Source organism: Hyperolius riggenbachi, chromosome 7, assembly GCF_040937935.1.
Source record: "Hyperolius riggenbachi isolate aHypRig1 chromosome 7, aHypRig1.pri, whole genome shotgun sequence".
In the NCBI taxonomy this organism is placed as follows: domain Eukaryota; kingdom Metazoa; phylum Chordata; class Amphibia; order Anura; family Hyperoliidae; genus Hyperolius; species Hyperolius riggenbachi.
The window spans coordinates 324,098,170-324,118,997 of NC_090652.1; the positions used below are offsets into that span (position 1 = coordinate 324,098,170).

Genomic DNA, 20,828 nt, shown 5'->3' on the forward strand with positions numbered 1-20,828 from the left:
GTGCTACTAGAGATGTCAGTGTTATATAAATAATATTATGTATTTTTTTATATGTGGGGAGAAATAAGTCAGAAAAAGTCTAATGCAATGCTGCTCTCTTGTGGCCAAGTATGAAAGTACAAGTTATCCAGTGATATTATTATGTATTTACTGTATTGAGTATGATCTGGTCCAGTGTATAGAGATTTGTATTAGGAGTGGATATCGCCAGCTGCCCCCCCCCCCCCCTGTAACTGGAAAAGTTGGTGTAGCGATGGGTGTCAACACGCAGAGAGAATCTGATTACTGGTGATCTGCAGAATCACCAGTAATACAGATATACACCAGATTATGGATTATCTGCAGCATCACCAATAATCCCGGTATGTCTAACCTCTGGACACCAGTATAATGTGAGTGTTTGGTGTAACAGTACCACTCTGAGCATAGACCACCAGAGACCCCGGTGGCCTGAGTGACTTGAGGAATACTCCCTTGACTGTGGGGAATATTCCTGTAGCCTGAGGACTCCCTAGGAGAGGGGCCCAGGCTGAGTTGCAGTAAGTCCTGCTGCTAATATGAACAGACTGGCCCTAACTAGGTGTGAGGGCCTATTCTCTATGCCCTGGAACCGGGCTAAGGCAAATACACATACAATACAATCCTAGCTCTGGGTGTGAGGTCCGTGATCACAACACCCCGGAACTAGTCTAGAGCATAACATAGAACTGACACAGTATCCTAGTCTTGGGTGTGAGGTCCGTAGTCACAACACCCTGGAACTAGTCTAGAGCATAACATAGAACTGACACAGTATCCTAGTCTTGGGTGTGAGGTCCATAGTCACAACACCCCGGAACTGGTCTAAAGCATAACATAGAACTGACACAGTATCCTAGTCTTGGGTGTGAGGTCCGTAGTCACAACACCCCGGAACTAGTCTAGAGCATAACATAGAACTGACACAGTATCCTAGTCTTGGGTGTGAGGTCCGTAGTCACAACACCCCGGAACTGGTCTAAAGCATAACATAGAACTGACACAGTATCCTAGTCTTGGGTGTGAGGTCCGTAGTCACAACACCCTGGAACTGGTCTAAAGCATCACATAGAACTGACACAGTATCCTAGTCTTGGGTGTGAGGTCCGTAGTCACAACACCCTGGAACTGGTCTAAAGCATAACAGTAAAGCCACAAGAGTAATCTAGCTCAGTGTGAATCCCCAGGTCCACCTGGCTCTTAACACACTGTAGGATCTGACTGTGGTCTGTATGCCAACACATAAGCATTCGCAACGGCAGACAACGTGAGACTGAAGGAGATGCAGCTATATAGTGCAGCGCAGATCAGCGCCGCCCAGTCCCCTTCAGCCAACCGCCGTCCGTTCTGGGATCAGCTGACCAGTAGAGTCAGCTGACCCCTTTCTGCTTCCCATAAAGCTTCTGCCTCTCGGCGCGCGCGCGTGTATTCCTCAGCCTATGTGCACAGGAAGGCTGAACCACATCAGACACATTTCGCCGCGCAGAAACCGCCGGGCTGAACGCGGAACTAGCCGCTGCGCCGTCAGAGCACGCGGCGGCTTTTCCGCAATCCTTCACAGTTGGGGGGTCGTCTTATACGCACAGCCGTCTTATATGCCGGAATATACGGTATATCGCCTGCGCCTGTGCCCCAGCGTGATCTGACGAAGGCAGTGATTGCCGAAACGCGTCATCACTCTAGAGGCACGTCGTTCGCCAGGACACGCCCCATCCTGTTAGTGGACTATCCTGACCACCGGACGCCACACTGCTGGCCACAGCCTGGCAGTTTTCACAGCCACAGAGAGACGGGAGACGCTTGCTGGCTTTGATATATGCGATCACTTCTTTTTAATCTTGTAAGTAGATACTTACTTTGCCTGAGTTAAACTTTTGTCTGGTAATGCGCCATAGAGCGCTCTGTCTTCCTGTTAGATTACACCTGTGTTTTTGACCCAACTGGAGAGTGGTTCAAGGTGGACAGACTTTAACCAGAGTGGATTAATATTGTTCTGGCTCTGAGTGGATTAATATTGTTATTTGGCTCTGTCCACTTTTTCTAACCCTAACACTCAATTACTCAATGACAAACTTTGACATCAATAATTTGCATTGAAATGAAACAAATCTGATTGGCTGTTTGTGGCTCCACCTCCTTTTCTGACTTTGAACCCCAGTCACCCAATGACCAACTGTACCAGGTTTGAGGCTTGTGCCATTAAAGGATACCCAAAGTGACGTGTGACATGATGATAGACATGGGTATGTACAGTGCCTAGTACACAAATAACTATGCTGTGTTCCTTTTTTTCTTTCTCTGCCTGAAAGAGTTAAATATCAGGTATGTAAGTGGCTGACTCAATCCTGACTCAGACAGGAAGTGACTACAGTGTGACCCTCACTGATAAGAAATTCCCCTTTTTATCTCTTTCTTGCTCTCAGAAGCCATTTTCTGCTAGGAAAGTGTTTTATGGTTGGATTTTCTTATCAGTGAGGGTCTGTCACGCTGGTGCGGGATGAGATAGCGTAACGTGGGGCAGCTAACACAGAGATGAGTAACGTACAAATATACAAACAATAAGTATGTAAGGTCCGGACCGGTCCGTAGTCAACATAGAGTCAGAGATATCAAGGTACAGAGTAATGAGGCTAATATGTAGTCAATATTCGAGCAGGGCCATACACAAGATCAGATGTCAGTCTAAATGTAAGGATGAGGCAATAACGTAGTCAGAGGCAGGCCAAGTCGGTAACAATTATCAGATGGCAGCGGTACAGAAGGACTAAACAGGAGCAAGGTCAAGAGGCAGGCAAAAGTCGGTACACAGATAATATACAATGAGATGTTACAATAATAATAATAACAATAACAATAACAATAATATTTATATAGCGCTTTTCTCCCTGGGGACTCAAAGCGCTGTGACCCTGCATTATGCAGTCTCAAAGGCTAGGGAAAAGAGGTGAGTTTTTAGCCTTTTTTTAAAGCTGTCCAGAGAAGGAGCCTCTCGTACTGATTGTGGAAGTGAGTTCCATAGAGTAGGGGCTGCATAGGAAAAGGCCCGAGCACCAAATGTTAAGTGTATCCTGGGAATAACCAGCTTCATCTTGTTGGCAGAGCGGAGGGTGCGTGGAGGGGCATAAAGTTCCAATAGATCCGCTATGTATTTGGGTCCCATGTGGTGTAGAGCCTTGAATGTCAGCAGGCAGATCTTAAAATTGATTCTCCATTTTACTGGCAACCAGTGAAGAGTTTGCAGTACTGGGGTGATGTGTGAGCTGCGGGGGGCATTGGCTAGGAGTCTGGCTGCAGCATTCTGTACTAGCTGTAAGGGGCGCAGAACCTTATCTGTAGATCCGATTAACAGGGCGTTGCAGTAGTCTAGGCGGGAGGATACAAATGCGTGAACCAGGGCAGGTAGGTCTTCAGCTGGGATAAGGTGTTTTATTTTCGCTATATTTCTTAGATGGAAGAAGGAAGACTTGACGACAGCTGATACCTGCTGTCTGAGTTTTAGATTTCCATCCAGGATCACCCCAAGGTTTCGCACAGAGTCTTTATACTGTACAGTATCTCCCCCAATTGCTAGTTTGAGGTGGTGAGCGGTTTGAACTTTATCCATCATGTGTGGACCACCTACCACCAACACCTCTGTTTTGTCAGAGTTCAGCCTCAGCCAGCTGGTGTTCATCCAATTTTGTAAATCCACTAGACACGCATTTATGGCTGCTGATGGGTCTTGGGTGCCAGGCTTGAAGGACAGATACAGAATATATATACGAAAATAATAAAGACTGACTAACTGAAGTACATATATATTGTGCGTCTACAAAATATATCAATGTAGCTCAGAGAACCTGAAACCAGCAAACTGATTAGTATCAAGGCCGGCAAGCGAATGTCTTGCCTGGCCTATATACTCTGGGAGAGGGAATGAGCCCAGCCCACAGGAGGACGGTCTACCTTCAGACACGCCTCCTTAACCTGTAAGACCCGCTCTGGCTCGCGTGCGTCTAGGGACACTATGCATACTTCCTGACACGCTGCGGCTGTGCTGGAGACGCTGGCCGGAGGGGATGACGCGGAGGATCCCCTGCACAATCGAGTCCCACCGGAGACGCCGTGAGGAGCATTGCGGGAACCGCCACAGACAGGTAAAGTTGTTACAGGGTCACATCGTAGTCACTTCCTGTCTGAGTCAGGACTGAGTCAGCCACTTACATACCTGATATTTAACTCTTTCAGGCAGAGAAAGAAAAAAAGGAACACAGCACAGTTATGTGTGTGCTAGGCACTGTACATACACATAACTATATCATCATGTCACATGTCACTTTGGGTATCCTTTAACAGTGCAGGAATCCCAGCAATGAAATATTCCCCTTAATAATCAATAGGTACATTTTCATTGGCTTTTGTAGGCTCCACCCACTTTTCTGAATATTAATCCCAGTCACCCAGTGACCAACTGTGCAAAGTTTGAGAACCCTGCCAATAACAGTGTAAGAATGGCCGCAGTTTACATTTTCCCAGTCAAATTTGTATTTGTCTCCGCCCCCTTTTTGGTTATGGGAATAAAAAGTCTCCTATATGTTATTCCAGGTAATGTACTATGTGTGTGCCAAATTTCATTCACATCCGATCAGCTATTGTAGCGTGATTGAGTAAAGGTGGCGACTAACGGTACAATTTCTAGAGAAAAATCGTTCGAGCGATCAGAAATTCTGATCGGATTGATTGTAAATAATCCCAGTTGATGGGCACAATCGATTACGAACGATTATAAAAACAATCGTCCGATTTAATTTTCGTCAAACCAAAATGTGGATTTTCTTGTTGGTCGTGATAGATAGGAAGCAATGATTGGTTAGCTGATGGTGTAGGGAACGATTTCACTTCCGATCAGAATTTCTCATCACTCTAACAATTTTTTACTCAAATTTTTTTGAACGTTTGGGGATAGCTTTCAATCACTAGCGATTTCCCTGAGCGATCTGCCAATGTGAATGGATGGTGCAGATTCCAGTAAAGCGATTGCGATTCAGGAAATCACAATCAGGATATGCAGCATTTTGGGGGCGTTTCCATTCTAAGGAATTGTATAGGAGTAGAGAAATCGCTTGCAAAACGCTATCACACATTGCTGGTGATTGTCATAGCGCTTTACGCTTTCTAGTGGGCTCAAGGCCTTACGGGACCTGTGTCAGGAAGCGGCCCGCGGCACGCCTGCGTATACGGTTCCCGACTGCGGGTTTGACCAGATCAAGCGGGGAGCAGCCTTATTTGAGCTACAAACAAGGCTGGGACCCCTCAAAAGCTCCTTACTGCCACCACTAGCGGTTTGCTAGACACGTTCACTCAGCTGTCGAGTGCTCAATACGCAATCTGCGTTTTCGTATTTGGGTCAGCTTTGCGCTTAGGCCGAATACAAGAACGCCACGCACACACACACAGTTCCAATCTTACACTGTAATGAAGCAAAACCACTAACAGTCGTTCCGAACGATACTGTTAGACTTCCCACTCGGCTGTCGAGCGCCGAAGTGCTCCATACACACAATGCAATTACAATTTCATATGGTAGTGTTGCTCAAGCATACAATTAGGCATGGACTTATACACAGCTACACTGCAGTCTCCTCTAGGCTATGAGTGTTAGTTTAGTACGGCAGAAGTCAAGCTTATTAAATAATAATTTAATATTCCAGGAAAAAAGTGGAACAATGCAGAACAGAATATATACAAAAGATTACAAAAAAACAAAATAAAAGGTTACACAATTAAGAGTTTTCAAAGATAAAAGTTACAAAAATACACACACGGATATTTGCGTAAAAATAAACTGGGGAAAAAAGAACGTTACCAGCTTAGGTTAGAAGGTTGTTTGACGGGAGGACGCTGTTTTCGACCAGGAGTCGCGATCATCCCTAGCTAAAGCGCTACCTCCAGGAGAAGATACCTGTGACTGTTCTGAACCACCTTAAATAGTCTGAAGTGTCCCCTGGGGCATTTAATGTCCAGCCCCCGGGAACTAATGCAATTTCCCCCTTTGTGACATCACCAAACGCTTGTCATAATCTTCCTGTGATATGCGAACTTCAAAGGGTTCCTGTTTCAGCTTTTTGAAGGTTGCAGATTTCACAGGTAAGATTGTATCCTGAGAACAACAAGTATCCTGTTTACACTTACAGATTTCAACGCAATTCCATTTCCAGCCCACTATTCAGACTAAGAGGTAGCCGAACGCCTGTGTGGGCTTCAACCTGGTCAGGTAATTGTCTAAGTAAGTGTTTCCTGGCTAGTGGCTAGGTAGACTCCTAATTACTAGGTAGTACTAGGTAGTAATTCCTAATTACTGTCCAGGTTCCTTTGCCTATTGAAGGTGACTGGTCTATTCAATGAAGACAATGGCAGTTCCCTTGATCTCTGCCCTGAATGCAAATTTCAATCTACATACAGACATTATCCAGGTGACACCTTCAAGAGCCAGACTAGCTTTATTAGCAGACTTAGTAGACAGAAAAATGAAAGAAATATGTTCCTGTATTCCCTAACATCATCAGCACCCCAATATATCACCACAATCTGTCCAAACAAGCAATCAGATTCCAAACCAGCCACCATGCATGGCCAAGACCAAAGAGTTGTCCAAACATTGTAGATCTGCACAAGACTGGGCTACAAGACTTGTCAAGCAGCTTGGTGAGAAGGCCACCGCAGCTGGCACCACAGTTTGCCTCTTGTCTCTGATTTCCTTCCCATGAAGGTGGGGTGTGTGATTGGGTGGCAAATGGGTCATTGTGAGATGATAACCATAGTGGTCCTCTTGTCCTGCAGTTTGGAGGAGCTCATCTGCTGTGTGACCTGCTGGGGGTGATGAGGAGGGAGCATCAGATGTGTAAAGAGACCCTGGAGAAATACAACACCACTGCAGAGAGCTGGGGGCAGGAGGAGGGTAAGTACTGTGTATTGCGGGCTGTGCTGTGTATTGCGGGCTGTGCTGTGTATTGCAGGCTGTGCTGTGTATTACAGGCTGTGCTGTGTATTACGGGCTGTGCTGTGTATTGCGGGCTGTGCTGTGTATTGCGGGCTGTGCTGTGTATTGCGGGCTCTGTTGTGTATTGCAGGCTGTGCTGTGTATTGCGGGCTCTGTTGTGTATTGCGGGTTGTGCTGTGTATTGTGGGCTGTGCTGTGTATTGCGGGCAGTGCTGTGTATTGCGGGCTGTGTTGTGTATTGCGGGCTGTGCTGTGTATTGCGGACAGTGCTGTGTATTGCGGGCTGTGTTGTGTATTGCGGGCTGTGTTGTGTATTGCGTTCTGTGCTGTGTATTGTGGGCTGTGTTGTGTATTGCGGGCTGTGCTGTGTATTGCGGGCTGTGCTGAGTATTGCGGGCTGTGTTGTGTATTGTGGGCTGTGTTGTGTATTGCGGGTTGTGTTGTGTATTGCGGGTTGTGTTGTGTATTGCGGGTTGTGCTGAGTATTGCGGGCTGTGTTGTGTATTGCGGGTTGTGTTGTGTATTGCGGGTTGTGTTGTGTATTGCGGGCTGTGTTGTGTATTGCAGGCTGTGCTGTGTATTGTGGGCTGTGTTGTGTATTGCGGGCTGTGCTGTGTATTGTGGGCTGTGTTGTGTATTGCGGGCTGTGCTGTGTATTGCGGGCTGTGCTGAGTATTGCGGGCTGTGTTGTGTATTGTGGGCTGTGTTGTGTATTGCGGGTTGTGTTGTGTATTGCGGGTTGTGTTGTGTATTGCGGGCTGTGCTGAGTATTGCGGGCTGTGTTGTGTATTGCAGGCTGTGCTGGGACGTGGGAAAATCTCATTTGTTGGCCTCCAGCTCCTCTTGGACACACGTTGACCATGCCATGTCCAGAAGTTCTGCAGATCATTACTGGCAGTGAAGGTGAGTCCCTGGATGGTAAATTACAGGCTCCAATATGCTAAGAGATCTCCCTCCCCCCCCCACCTGACACCCGATGGTCTCTCTCTGTTATCTCCGCAGGGTTTGTGAGTAAGAACTGCACAGAGAATGGTTGGTCGGCAATATTTCCAGCCATGCATTTGGCGTGCAAGTACAACATGAACCACACAGTGGAGGAGGTAATTAGGATCACTTTTCATGCTACTTCTGAAAAATATCAGGCTTTGTTTGTCATGGAAGCGGCTCTGACCTGTGACCCCTCCTTATTTATAGCCAGAATACTACATGCACCTAAAAACACTCTACACCATCGGCTACGGCACTTCCCTCACCTCCCTGGCCCTGGCCCTCATCGTTCTGCTGTCCTTCCGGTAAGTTCCAGAGCCCAACACGATACCAAATACCAAGTACAACACAACACCCACCAACAGAACACAACCAATGCCAACCAACACAACACCAACCGACAGAACACAACACAATACCAATCAAGACAACCCAACACCGACCGACAGAAAGCACAACACAATAGCAACCAATACAACCCAACACCGACCGACAGAGCCCAACACAATACCAACCAATACAACCCAACACCGACCGACAGAACCAAACCAATGCCAACCAACACAACACCAACCGACAGAACACAACACAATACCAATCAAGACAACCCAACACCGACCGACAGAAAGCACAACACAATAGCAACCAATACAACCCAACACCGACCGACAGAACACAACACAATACCAACCAATACAACACAACACCCACCAACAGAACACAACACACTACCAACCAATACAACTCAACACCGACTGACAGAATACAACCAATGCCAACCAATACAACACCGACCGACTGAACACAACACAATACCAACCAATACAACCCATCACAGACCGACTGAACACAACACACCACCAACCAATACAACTCAACACCGACCGACAGAGCAAAACGCAAAGCCAACCAATACAACCCAACACCGACCGACAGAACACAACCAATGCCAACCAACACAACACCAACCGACAGAACACAACGCAATGCCAACCAATACAACCCAACACCAACCGACAGAACACAACCAATGCCAAAAAATTCAGCCCAACACCGACCAACAGAGCACAACACACTACCAACCAATACAACCCAACACCAACTGACAGAACACAACCAATGCCAACCAATACAACACGACACCAACCAACAGAAGACAACACAACACCGACCGACAGAACACAACACAATACCACACAATACCAACCAATACCACACAATACCAACCAATACCACACAATACCAACCAATACAACACAACACCAACTGACAGAACACAACCAATGCCAACCAATACAACACAACACCGACCAACAAAGCACAACACAATACCAACCAATACAACCCAACCCTGACCGACAGAGCACAACACACTATCAACCAATACAACCCAACCCCGACCGACAGAGCACAACACACTACCAACCAATACAACCCAACACCGACCGACAGAGCACAACGCAATACCAACCAATACAACTCAACACCGACCAACAGAGCACAACACAATACCAACCAATACAACCCAACACCGACCGACAGAGAACAACACAATACCTACCAATACAACTCAACACCGACCGGCAGAGCGCAACACAATACCAACCAATATCAACCAATACAACCCAACACCAACGGACAGAGCACAACGCAATACCAACCAATACGACCCAACACCGACCAACAGAGCACAACGCAATACCAACCAATACAACCCAACATCGACCGACAGAGCACAACACACTACCAACCAATACAACCCAACACCGACCGACAGAGCACAACGCAATACCAACCAATACAACTCAACACCGACCAACAGAGCACAACACAATACCAACCAATACAACCCAACACCAACCGACAGAGAACAACACAATACCTACCAATACAACCCAACACCGACCGGCAGAGCGCAACACAATACCAACCAATATCAACCAATACAACCCAACACCAACGGACAGAGCACAACGCAATACCAACCAATACGACCCAACACCGACCAACAGAGCACAACGCAATACCAACCAATACAACCCAACACCGACCGACAGAGCACAACACACTACCAACCAATACAACCCAACACCGACCGACAGAGCACAACACACTACCAACCAATACAACCCAACACCGATCGACAGAGCACAACGCACTACCAACCAATACAACCCAACACCAACGGACAGAGCACAACGCAATACCAACCAATACAACCCAACACCGACCGACAGAGCACAACGCAATACCAACCAATACAACCCAACACCGACCGACAGAGCACAACACACTACCAACCAATACAACCCAACACCGACCGACAGAGCACAACGCACTACCAACCAATACAACCCAACACCGACCGACAGAGCACAACGCACTACCAACCAATACAACACAACACCAACGGACAGAGCACAACGCAATACCAACCAATACAACCCAACACCGACCGACAGAGCACAACGCAATACCAACCAATACAACCCAACACCGACCGACAGAGCACAACGCAATACCAACCAATACAACCCAACACCGACCAACAGAGAACAACACAATACCAACCAATACAACACAACACAACACCAACCAATACAACTCAACACCGACCAACAGAGCACAACACAATACCAACCAATACAATCCAACACCGACTGACAGAGCACAACGCAATACCAACCAATACAAACCAACACCGACCAACAGAGCACAACACAATACCAACCAATACAACCCAACACCAACCAACAGAGCACAACACACTACCAACCAATACAATCCAACACCGACTGACAGAGCACAATGCAATACCAACCAATGCAACCCAACACCGACCGACAGAGCACAACACAATACCAACCAATACAACCCAACCCCAACCAACAGAGCACAACACACTACCAACCAATACAACCCAACACTGACCGACAGAGCACAACGCAATACCAACCAATACAACCCAACACCGACCAACAGAGCACAACACAATACCAACCAATACAACCCAACACCGACCAATAGAGCACAACACAATACCAACCAATCCAACCCAACACCAACCAACAGAGCACAGCACAACACCAACCAATACAACACATCACCGACAGAACACAACACAATACCAACCAATACGACCCAACACCGACCGACAGAGCACAACGCAATACCAACCAATACAACTCAACACCGACCAACAGAGCACAACACAATACCAACCAATACAACCCAACACCAACCGACAGAGAACAACACAATACCTACCAATACAACCCAACACCGACCGGCAGAGCGCAACACAATACCAACCAATACAACCCAACACCAACGGACAAAGCACAACGCAATACCAACCAATACGACCCAACACCGACCAACAGAGCACAACGCAATACCAACCAATACAACCCAACACCGACCGACAGAGCACAACACACTACCAACCAATACAACCCAACACCGACCGACAGAGCACAACACACTACCAACCAATACAACCCAACACCGATCGATAGAGCACAACGCACTACCAACCAATACAACCCAACACCAACGGACAGAGCACAACGCAATACCAACCAATACAACCCAACCCTGACCGACAGAGCACAACGCAATGCCAACCAATACAACCCAACACCGACCGACAGAGCACAACACACTACCAACTAATACAACCCAACACCGACCGACAGAGCACAACGCACTACCAACCAATACAACACAACACCAACGGACAGAGCACAACGCAATACCAACCAATACAACCCAACACCGACCGACAGAGCACAACGCAATACCAACCAATACAACCCAACACCGACCGACAGAGCACAACGCAATACCAACCAATACAACCCAACACCGACCAACAGAGCACAACACAATACCAACCAATACAACACAACACAACACCAACCAATACAACTCAACACCGACCAACAGAGCACAACACAATACCAACCAATACAATCCAACACCGAATGACAGAGCACAACGCAATACCAACCAATACAAACCAACACCGACCAACAGAGCACAACACAATACCAACCAATACAACCCAACACCAACCGACAGAGCACAACGCAATACCAACCAATGCAACCCAACACCGACCAACAGAGCACAACACAATACCAACCAATACAACTCAACACCAACCAACAGAGCACAACACACTACCAACCAATACAACCCAACACCGACCGACAGAGCACAACGCAATACCAACCAATACAACCCAACACCGACCGACACAGCACAACGCAATACCAACCAATACAACCCAACACCGACCAACAGAGCACAACACACCACCAACCAATACAACACAACACAACACCAACCAATACAACTCAACACCGACCAACAGAGCACAACAGAATACCAACCAATACAACCCAACACCGACCAATAGAGCACAACACAACACCAACCAATACAACACATCACCGACAGAACACAATGCAATACCAACCAATACAACCGAACACCGAACCGAGAGAGCACAACGCAATACCAACCAATACAACACAACCCCCGACCGACAGAGCACAATGCAATACCAACCAATAAAACCCAACACCGACCGACAGAGCACAACACAATACCAACCAATACAACCCAACACTGACCAGCAGAGCACAACACAATACCAACCAATACAACCCAACACCAACCGACAGAGCACAACACAATACCAACCAATACAACACAACACCAACCGACAGAGTACAACACAATACCAACCAATACAACACAACACCGACCGACAGAGCACAACACAATACCAACCAATACAACACATCACCGACAGAACACAACGCAATACCAACCAATACAACCGAACACCGAACCGACAGAGCACAACGCAATACCAACCAATACAACCCAACACTGACCAGCAGAGCACAACACAATACCAACCAATACAACCCAACACCAACCGACAGAGCACAACACAATACCAACCAATACAACACAACACCAACCGACAGAGTACAACACAATACCAACCAATACAACCCAACACCGAGCAACAGAGCACAACACAACACCAACCAATACAACACATCACCGACAGAACACAACGCAATACCAACCAATACAACCGAACACCGAACCGACAGAGCACAACGCAATACCAACCAATACAACCCAACACCGACCGACAGAGCACAACACAATACCAACCAATACAACCCAACACCGACCGACAGAGCACAACACACCACCAACCAATACAACCCAACACCGACCGACAGAGCACAACGCAATACCAACCAATACAACAAAACACAATACCAACCAATACAACCCAACACTGACCAGCAGAGCACAACACAATACCAACCAATACAACCCAACACTGACCAGCAGAGCACAACACAATACCAACCAATACAACCCAACACTGACCAGTAGAGCACAACACAATACCAACCAATACAACCCAACACCAACTGACAGAGCACAACACACTACCAACCAATACAATCCAACACCGACCGACAGAGCACAACACACTACCAACCAATACAACCCAACACCGACCGACAGAGCACAACACAATACCAACCAATACAACCCAACACCGACCGACAGAGCACAACACAATACCAACCAATACAACCCAACACCGACCGACAGAGCACAACACACTACCAACCAATACAACCCAACACTGACCAGTAGAGCACAACACAATACCAACCAATACAACCCAACACTGACCAGTAGAGCACAACACAATACCAACCAATACAACCCAACACCAACTGACAGAGCACAACACACTACCAACCAATACAATCCAACACCGACCGACAGAGCACAACACACTACCAACCAATACAACCCAACACCGACCGACAGAGCACAACACAATACCAACCAATACAACCCAACACCGACCGACAGAGCACAACACAATACCAACCAATACAACCCAACACCGACCGACAGAGCACAACACACTACCAACCAATACAACCCAACACCGACCGACAGAGCACAACACAATACCAACCAATACAACCCAACACCGACCGACAGAGCACAACATAATACCAACCAATACAACCCAACACCGACCGACAGAGCACAGCACAACACCAACCAATACAACTCAACACCGACCAACAGAGCACAACACAATACCAACCAATACAACCCAACACCGACCGACAGAGCACAACACAATACCAACCAATACAACCCAACACCGACCGACAGAGCACAACACAATACCAACCAATACAACCCAACACCGACCGACAGAGCACAACACAATACCAACCAATACAACCCAACACCGACCAATAGAGCACAACACAATACCAACCAATACAACCCAATACCGACCGACAGAGCACAACACAATACCAACCAATACAACCCAACACCAACCGACAGAGAACAACACAATACCTACCAATACAACCCAACACCGACCAATAGAGCACAACGCAATACCAACCAATACAACCCAACACCGACCGACAGAGCACAACACAATACCAACCAATACAACCCAACACCGACCGACAGAGCACAACACAATACCAACCAATACAACACAACACCAACCAACAGAGCACAACACAATACCAACCAATACAACCCAACACCAACCGACAGAGAACAACACAATACCTACCAATACAACCCAACACCGACCAATAGAGCACAACGCAATACCAACCAATACAACCCAACACCGACCGACAGAGCACAACACACTACCAACCAATACAACCCAACACCGACCGACAGAGCACAACACACTACCAACCAATACAATCCAACACCGACCGACAGAGCACAATACAATACCAACCAACACAACCCAACACCGACCGACAGAGCACAACACACTACCAACCAATACAACCCAACACCGACCGACAGAGCACAACACAATACCAACCAATACAACCCAACACCGACCAACAGAGCACAACACACCACCAACCAATACAATCCAACACCGACTGACAGAGCACAACACACTACCAACCAATACAACCCAACACCGACCGACAGAGCACAACACACCACCAACCAATACAACCCAACACCGACCGACAGAGCACAACACAATACCAACCAATACAACCCAACACCGACCGACAGAGCACAACGCAATACCAACCAATACAACCCAACACCGACCGACAGAGCACAACACACTACCAACCAATACAACCCAACACCGACCGACAGAGCACAGCACAACACACCATCATCCAACAAAAGAGAACATGACACTGTCCAATGCCACACAATGCCTCAACACAACGGAAACCGATAATTCTAACTGACATAATAGAACCAGGGATGCTCATCCGGATTCCGGATATCCGGGTAACCCGGATATCCAAACTTTTTTACGCTATCCAATTTAGATTCAGGTTCAGGATTTAAAAAAAAAATCCGAATAGCTATCTGCGGATATTTGGACGCATGACACGGATATCCGCGGATATTGCAGATATCCGGATCAGAAATCGATTACAAAGTAAAAATCCCTAAACCTAACTGGTATAACACAACATCAACTGCTATAACATAACATTACACAACAATAACTGACATTACACTGCACAACACTAACCGGCATAACACAACATCAACTGCCATAACATAACATTACACAACAATAACTGACATTACACTGCACAACACTAACCGGCATAACACAACATCAACTGCCATAACATAACATTACACAACAATAACTGACATTACACTGCACAACACTAACCGGCATAACACAACATCAACTACCATAACACAACAATAACTGACATTACACTGCATAACACTAACCGACATAACACACCGTCAACTGCCATACACAACAATAACTGACATTACACTGCACAACACTAACCGGCATAACACAACATCAACTGCCATAACATAACATTACACAACAATAACTGACATTACACTGCACAACACTAACCGGCATAACACAACATCAACTGCCATAACATAACATTACACAACAATAACTGACATTACACTGCACAACACTAACCGGCATAACACAACATCAACTGCCATAACATAACATTACACAACAATAACTGACATTACACTGCACAACACTAACCGGCATAACACAACATCAACTGCCATAACATAACATTACACAACAATAACTGACATTACACTGCACAACACTAACCGGCATAACACAACATCAACTGCCATAACATAACATTACACAACAATAACTGACATTACACTGCACAACACTAACCGGCATAACACAACATCAACTACCATAACACAACAATAACTGACATTACACTGCATAACACTAACCGACATAACACACCGTCAACTGCCATACACAACAATAACTGACATTACACTGCACAACACTAACCGGCATAACACAACATCAACTGCTATAACATAACATTACACAACAATAACTGACATTACACTGCACAACACTAACCGGCATAACACAACATCAACTGCCATAACACAACAATAACTGACATTACACTGCATAACACTAACCGACATAACACACCATCAACTGCGATACACAACATTAACTGACATTATGCTGCACAACACTAACCGGCATAACACAACATCAACTGCTATAACATAACATTACACAAGAATAACTGACATTACACTGCACAACACTAACCGGCATAACACAACATCAACTGCCATAACACAACAATAACTGACATTACACTGCACAACACTAACCGGCATAACACAACATCAACTGCCATAACACAACAATAACTGACATTACACTGCACAACACTAACCGGCATAACACAACATCAACTGCTATAACATAACATTACACAACAATAACTGACATTACACTGCACAACACTAACCGGCATAACACAACATCAACTGCCATAACACAACAATAACTGACATTACACTGCATAACACTAACCGACATAACACACCATCAACTGCCATACACAACAATAACTGACATTACACTGCACAACACTAACCGGCATAACACAACATCAACTACCATAACACAACAATAACTGACATTACACTGCATAACACTAACCGACATAACACACCATCAACTGCCATAACACAACAATAACTGACATTACACTGCACAACACTAACCGGCATAACACAACATCAACTGCCATAACACAACAATAACTGACATTACACTGTATAACACTAACCGACATAACACACCATCAACTGCGATACACAACATTAACTGACATTATGCTGCACAACACTAACCGGCATAACACAACATCAACTGCTATAACATAACATTACACAAGAATAACTGACATTACACTGCACAACACTAACCGGCATAACACAACATCAACTGCCATAACACAACAATAACTGACATTACACTGCACAACACTAACCGGCATAACACAACATCAACTGCCATAACACAACAATAACTGACATTACACTGCACAACACTAACCGGCATAACACAACATCAACTGCTATAACATAACATTACACAACAATAACTGACATTACACTGCACAACACTAACCGGCATAACACAACATCAACTGCCATAACACAACAATAACTGACATTACACTGCATAACACTAACCGACATAACACACCATCAACTGCCATACACAACAATAACTGACATTACACTGCACAACACTAACCGGCATAACACAACATCAACTGCCATAACATAACATTACACAACAATAACTGACATTACACTGCACAACACTAACCGGCATAACACAACATCAACTGCCATAACACAACAATAACTGACATTACACTGCACAACACTAACCGGCATAACACAACATCAACTACCATAACACAACAATAACTGACATTACACTGCATAACACTAACCGACATAACACACCATCAACTGCCATACACAACAATAACTGACATTACACTGCACAACACTAACCGGCATAACACAACATCAACTGCTATAACATAACATTACACAACAATAACTGACATTACACTGCACAACACTAACCGGCATAACACAACATCAACTGCCATAACACAACAATAACTGCCATTACACTGCACAACACTAACCGGCATAACACAACACTATTACAAGTAACATAACATAGAACAGCACTGAGTAGAATACATAATGTGGTATTTGCTGTGTTTGGAGGGCAGGAGACTGCGGTGTACCCGTAATTACATCCACATGCACCTGTTCGCCTCCTTCATCCTGAGGGCCTCGTCCATCTTCATCAAGGACGCCGTCCTCTTCTCCACCGAAGATATCAACCACTGCGATGTCTACAGGGTAAGAGAATGGCCAAACACTCAGGCTACCGGCACACATGCCATTGCCCAGCAGAATAATAATGCTAACGCTTGTATGTAAGCATCCACATGGGGAGGACCTAGGACGTGTAAGACCAGAGGCAACCTAGGCTGCTGTCTAGGGCCACAGGAACCACTGGCTGAGGGCAACATAGACCACAAATATACAGTAATCGCCTATTGAAGGAGAAGGATAACAAGCTTTACTGTGAATAAACATTGGCTATAAGTAGAAGCGGACAAATAGCACATACAGTGACAGATGGGTGGAGAGACCCTATAAGGGAAGCTGATTGGTCCTGGTGGACTTTGGGGATAAAACCCTCCTCCATGCAATGTGACCAATCCACCCAGGCTGGTCGCTGTCACTGGATGGGCCGTGTGCAATGTGTCCCTTACTAACTATAGCCAATGATTATTACAAATAAAGGTTCAGTATCATTCTCCTTCAGTAGGTGATTACTGTGTGGTGGGTCACTATAGGCTGTTATGCTGGTCCGTTACGCTGTGTTCTGTGTGTGTGTGTGTGTGTGGGGTGACATTAGGCTGTTATGCTGGTCCGTTACGCTGTGTTCTGTGTGTGTGTGTGGGGGGTGACATTAGGCTGTTATGCTGGTCCGTTACGCTGTGTTCTGTGTGTGTGTGTGTGGGGGGGGGGTGACATCAGGCTGTTATGCTGGTCCGTTACGCTGTGTTCTGTGTGTGTGTGTGTGTGTGTGTGGGGGGGGGGGGTGACATTAGGCTGTTATGCTGTGTTCTGTGTATGGGGGAGGGGGGTGACATTAGGCTGTTATGCTGGTCCGTTACGCTGTGTTCTCTCTGCAGAAGGACTGCCATTACGTCATGATCTTCTTCCAGTACTGCATCATGGCCAATTACAGCTGGCTGCTGGTGGAAGGCCTGTATCTCCACACTCTCCTGGTGGTCTCCTTCTTCTCTGAGTGGAAGTACTTCTGCTGGTACATCGCACTCGGCTGGGGTGAGAATCCACATCATCAGGGTGCTCTAAGGTCATGTTGGGACAAGGCAATTATAATATTGAGGTTCTGGTATATCCGGCTGGTCGGTGTATGGTGGTGGTGGGGTTAGTGTCTCTGTATATCAGGGTGGTCAGTGTATGGTGGTGGTAGTGGTGGAGGGGGGGGGGGGTGTCTCTGTATATTAGACTGGCTGGTGTATTGTTGGCTATGTTGGTGTGTTGGTAGTAGTAGGGGAACAGTGCACTATTCATGTTCTGGTATATCCGGCTGGTTGGGGTATGGTGGTGGTGCGTGGTGGTGGTGGGGTTAGTGTCTCTGTATATTAGGCTGGTCGGTGTATGGTGGTGGTGGGGGGGGGGTGTGTCTCTGTATATTGGGCTGGCTGATGTATTGTTGGGTATGTTGGTGTGTTTGGTAGTAGTAGGGGAACAGTGCACTATTCAGGTTCCGGTATATCCGGCTGGTCAGTGTATGGTGGTGGTGTTGTACAGGAGCAAGCCCAATCCTATACAGCTGGACTTCTGCTACAAGACGTATATCTACGTCCTCATGGCTTAGATGAAGTCACAGAGGACATTGATATACTGTAGTGGTGGATAAAGTGGTTAAAGTAAAACCGGCCCTGGTCAGCTAGCGTATTCCTATCAATTTCAGGGTTTTCTTTGAGTTCAACTAGTATGCCAGCAGAAGCTCAGATATGATAAGAGTAGATGCTTCTTCCCTTTGAGCTCTCGCAGGAGGGTTTAGGACATGCAGAGGTGTGGATCTTGCAGCCATCCAGTCAGTCTGCTTTAGAGCTTGGATTACAAGTTTTGTCAAAGTTGAGGGATTGCGCAGAAAAAGTGGGATCAGCGCATCACCAGGCCGCCTCTGAATGGCCTCAGCTCAGAGATGCGCTGAGCCCCCCCAGAGACTACAAACGCACCTTGAACCCAAACAGAGGCTCTGCATATACACCAAAGGAAAACTATTAAGTGGGAGCAGCTGACCAGAAATAAATCAAACATAGCAAAGAAATGAACAGCGCTACTTAAAAACAGATGAGTGCTTACCTGCAAAAAAGTGCACACCCCACTCATGGGATACAAATACACACTGAGCACACATACAACCTGTCTACCACTTGGAGGATGTTAGTTTCCACTAATTGCATGCAATTTGTTAGGTACTCGTCCCTCCCACTGTCGAAGAAGTATTTCCTCCATGGGAGGGGACCTAACACTAACTAAATCCTACCTATGCATATGCATAGCCTGGGCGCGCTACCAGTAAAATTAAGCATTGCGCAGAAAAAGTGGGATCAGCGCATCACCAGGCCGCCTCCGAATGGCCTCAGCTCAGAGATGCGCTGAGCCCCCCCAGAAACTACAAACGCACCTTGAACCCAAACAGAGGCTCTGCATATACACCAAAGAAAAAAGTTGAGGGAAGCTTTTTGTCAGCAGGGTGCTGATAAGCGCTGAGTTTACCTCTGTCCTGGCTGTGTGACAGCTGGCAGTTTAACTCTTTGCTGCTGTGGTTCTGTTG

General features: G+C 46.3%; 1 protein-coding gene across 2 annotated transcripts in view; it reads left to right on the forward strand.

The window, feature by feature from the left end:
• Positions 1-20,828, forward strand: part of SCTR (secretin receptor) — a 93,726-nt gene that overhangs the window by 33,028 nt on the left and 39,870 nt on the right. The window contains exons 3-8 of one of the 2 annotated variants that reach the window (XM_068246326.1): positions 6,838-6,955; positions 7,793-7,900; positions 8,000-8,097; positions 8,192-8,289; positions 18,169-18,301; positions 19,147-19,300. In XM_068246326.1, the coding sequence (XP_068102427.1) occupies positions 6,838-6,955; positions 7,793-7,900; positions 8,000-8,097; positions 8,192-8,289; positions 18,169-18,301; positions 19,147-19,300 (709 nt within the window). The remainder of the gene's footprint in view (positions 1-6,837; positions 6,956-7,792; positions 7,901-7,999; positions 8,098-8,191; positions 8,290-18,168; positions 18,302-19,146; positions 19,301-20,828) is intronic. The other variant, XM_068246327.1, reaches the window with a different exon arrangement.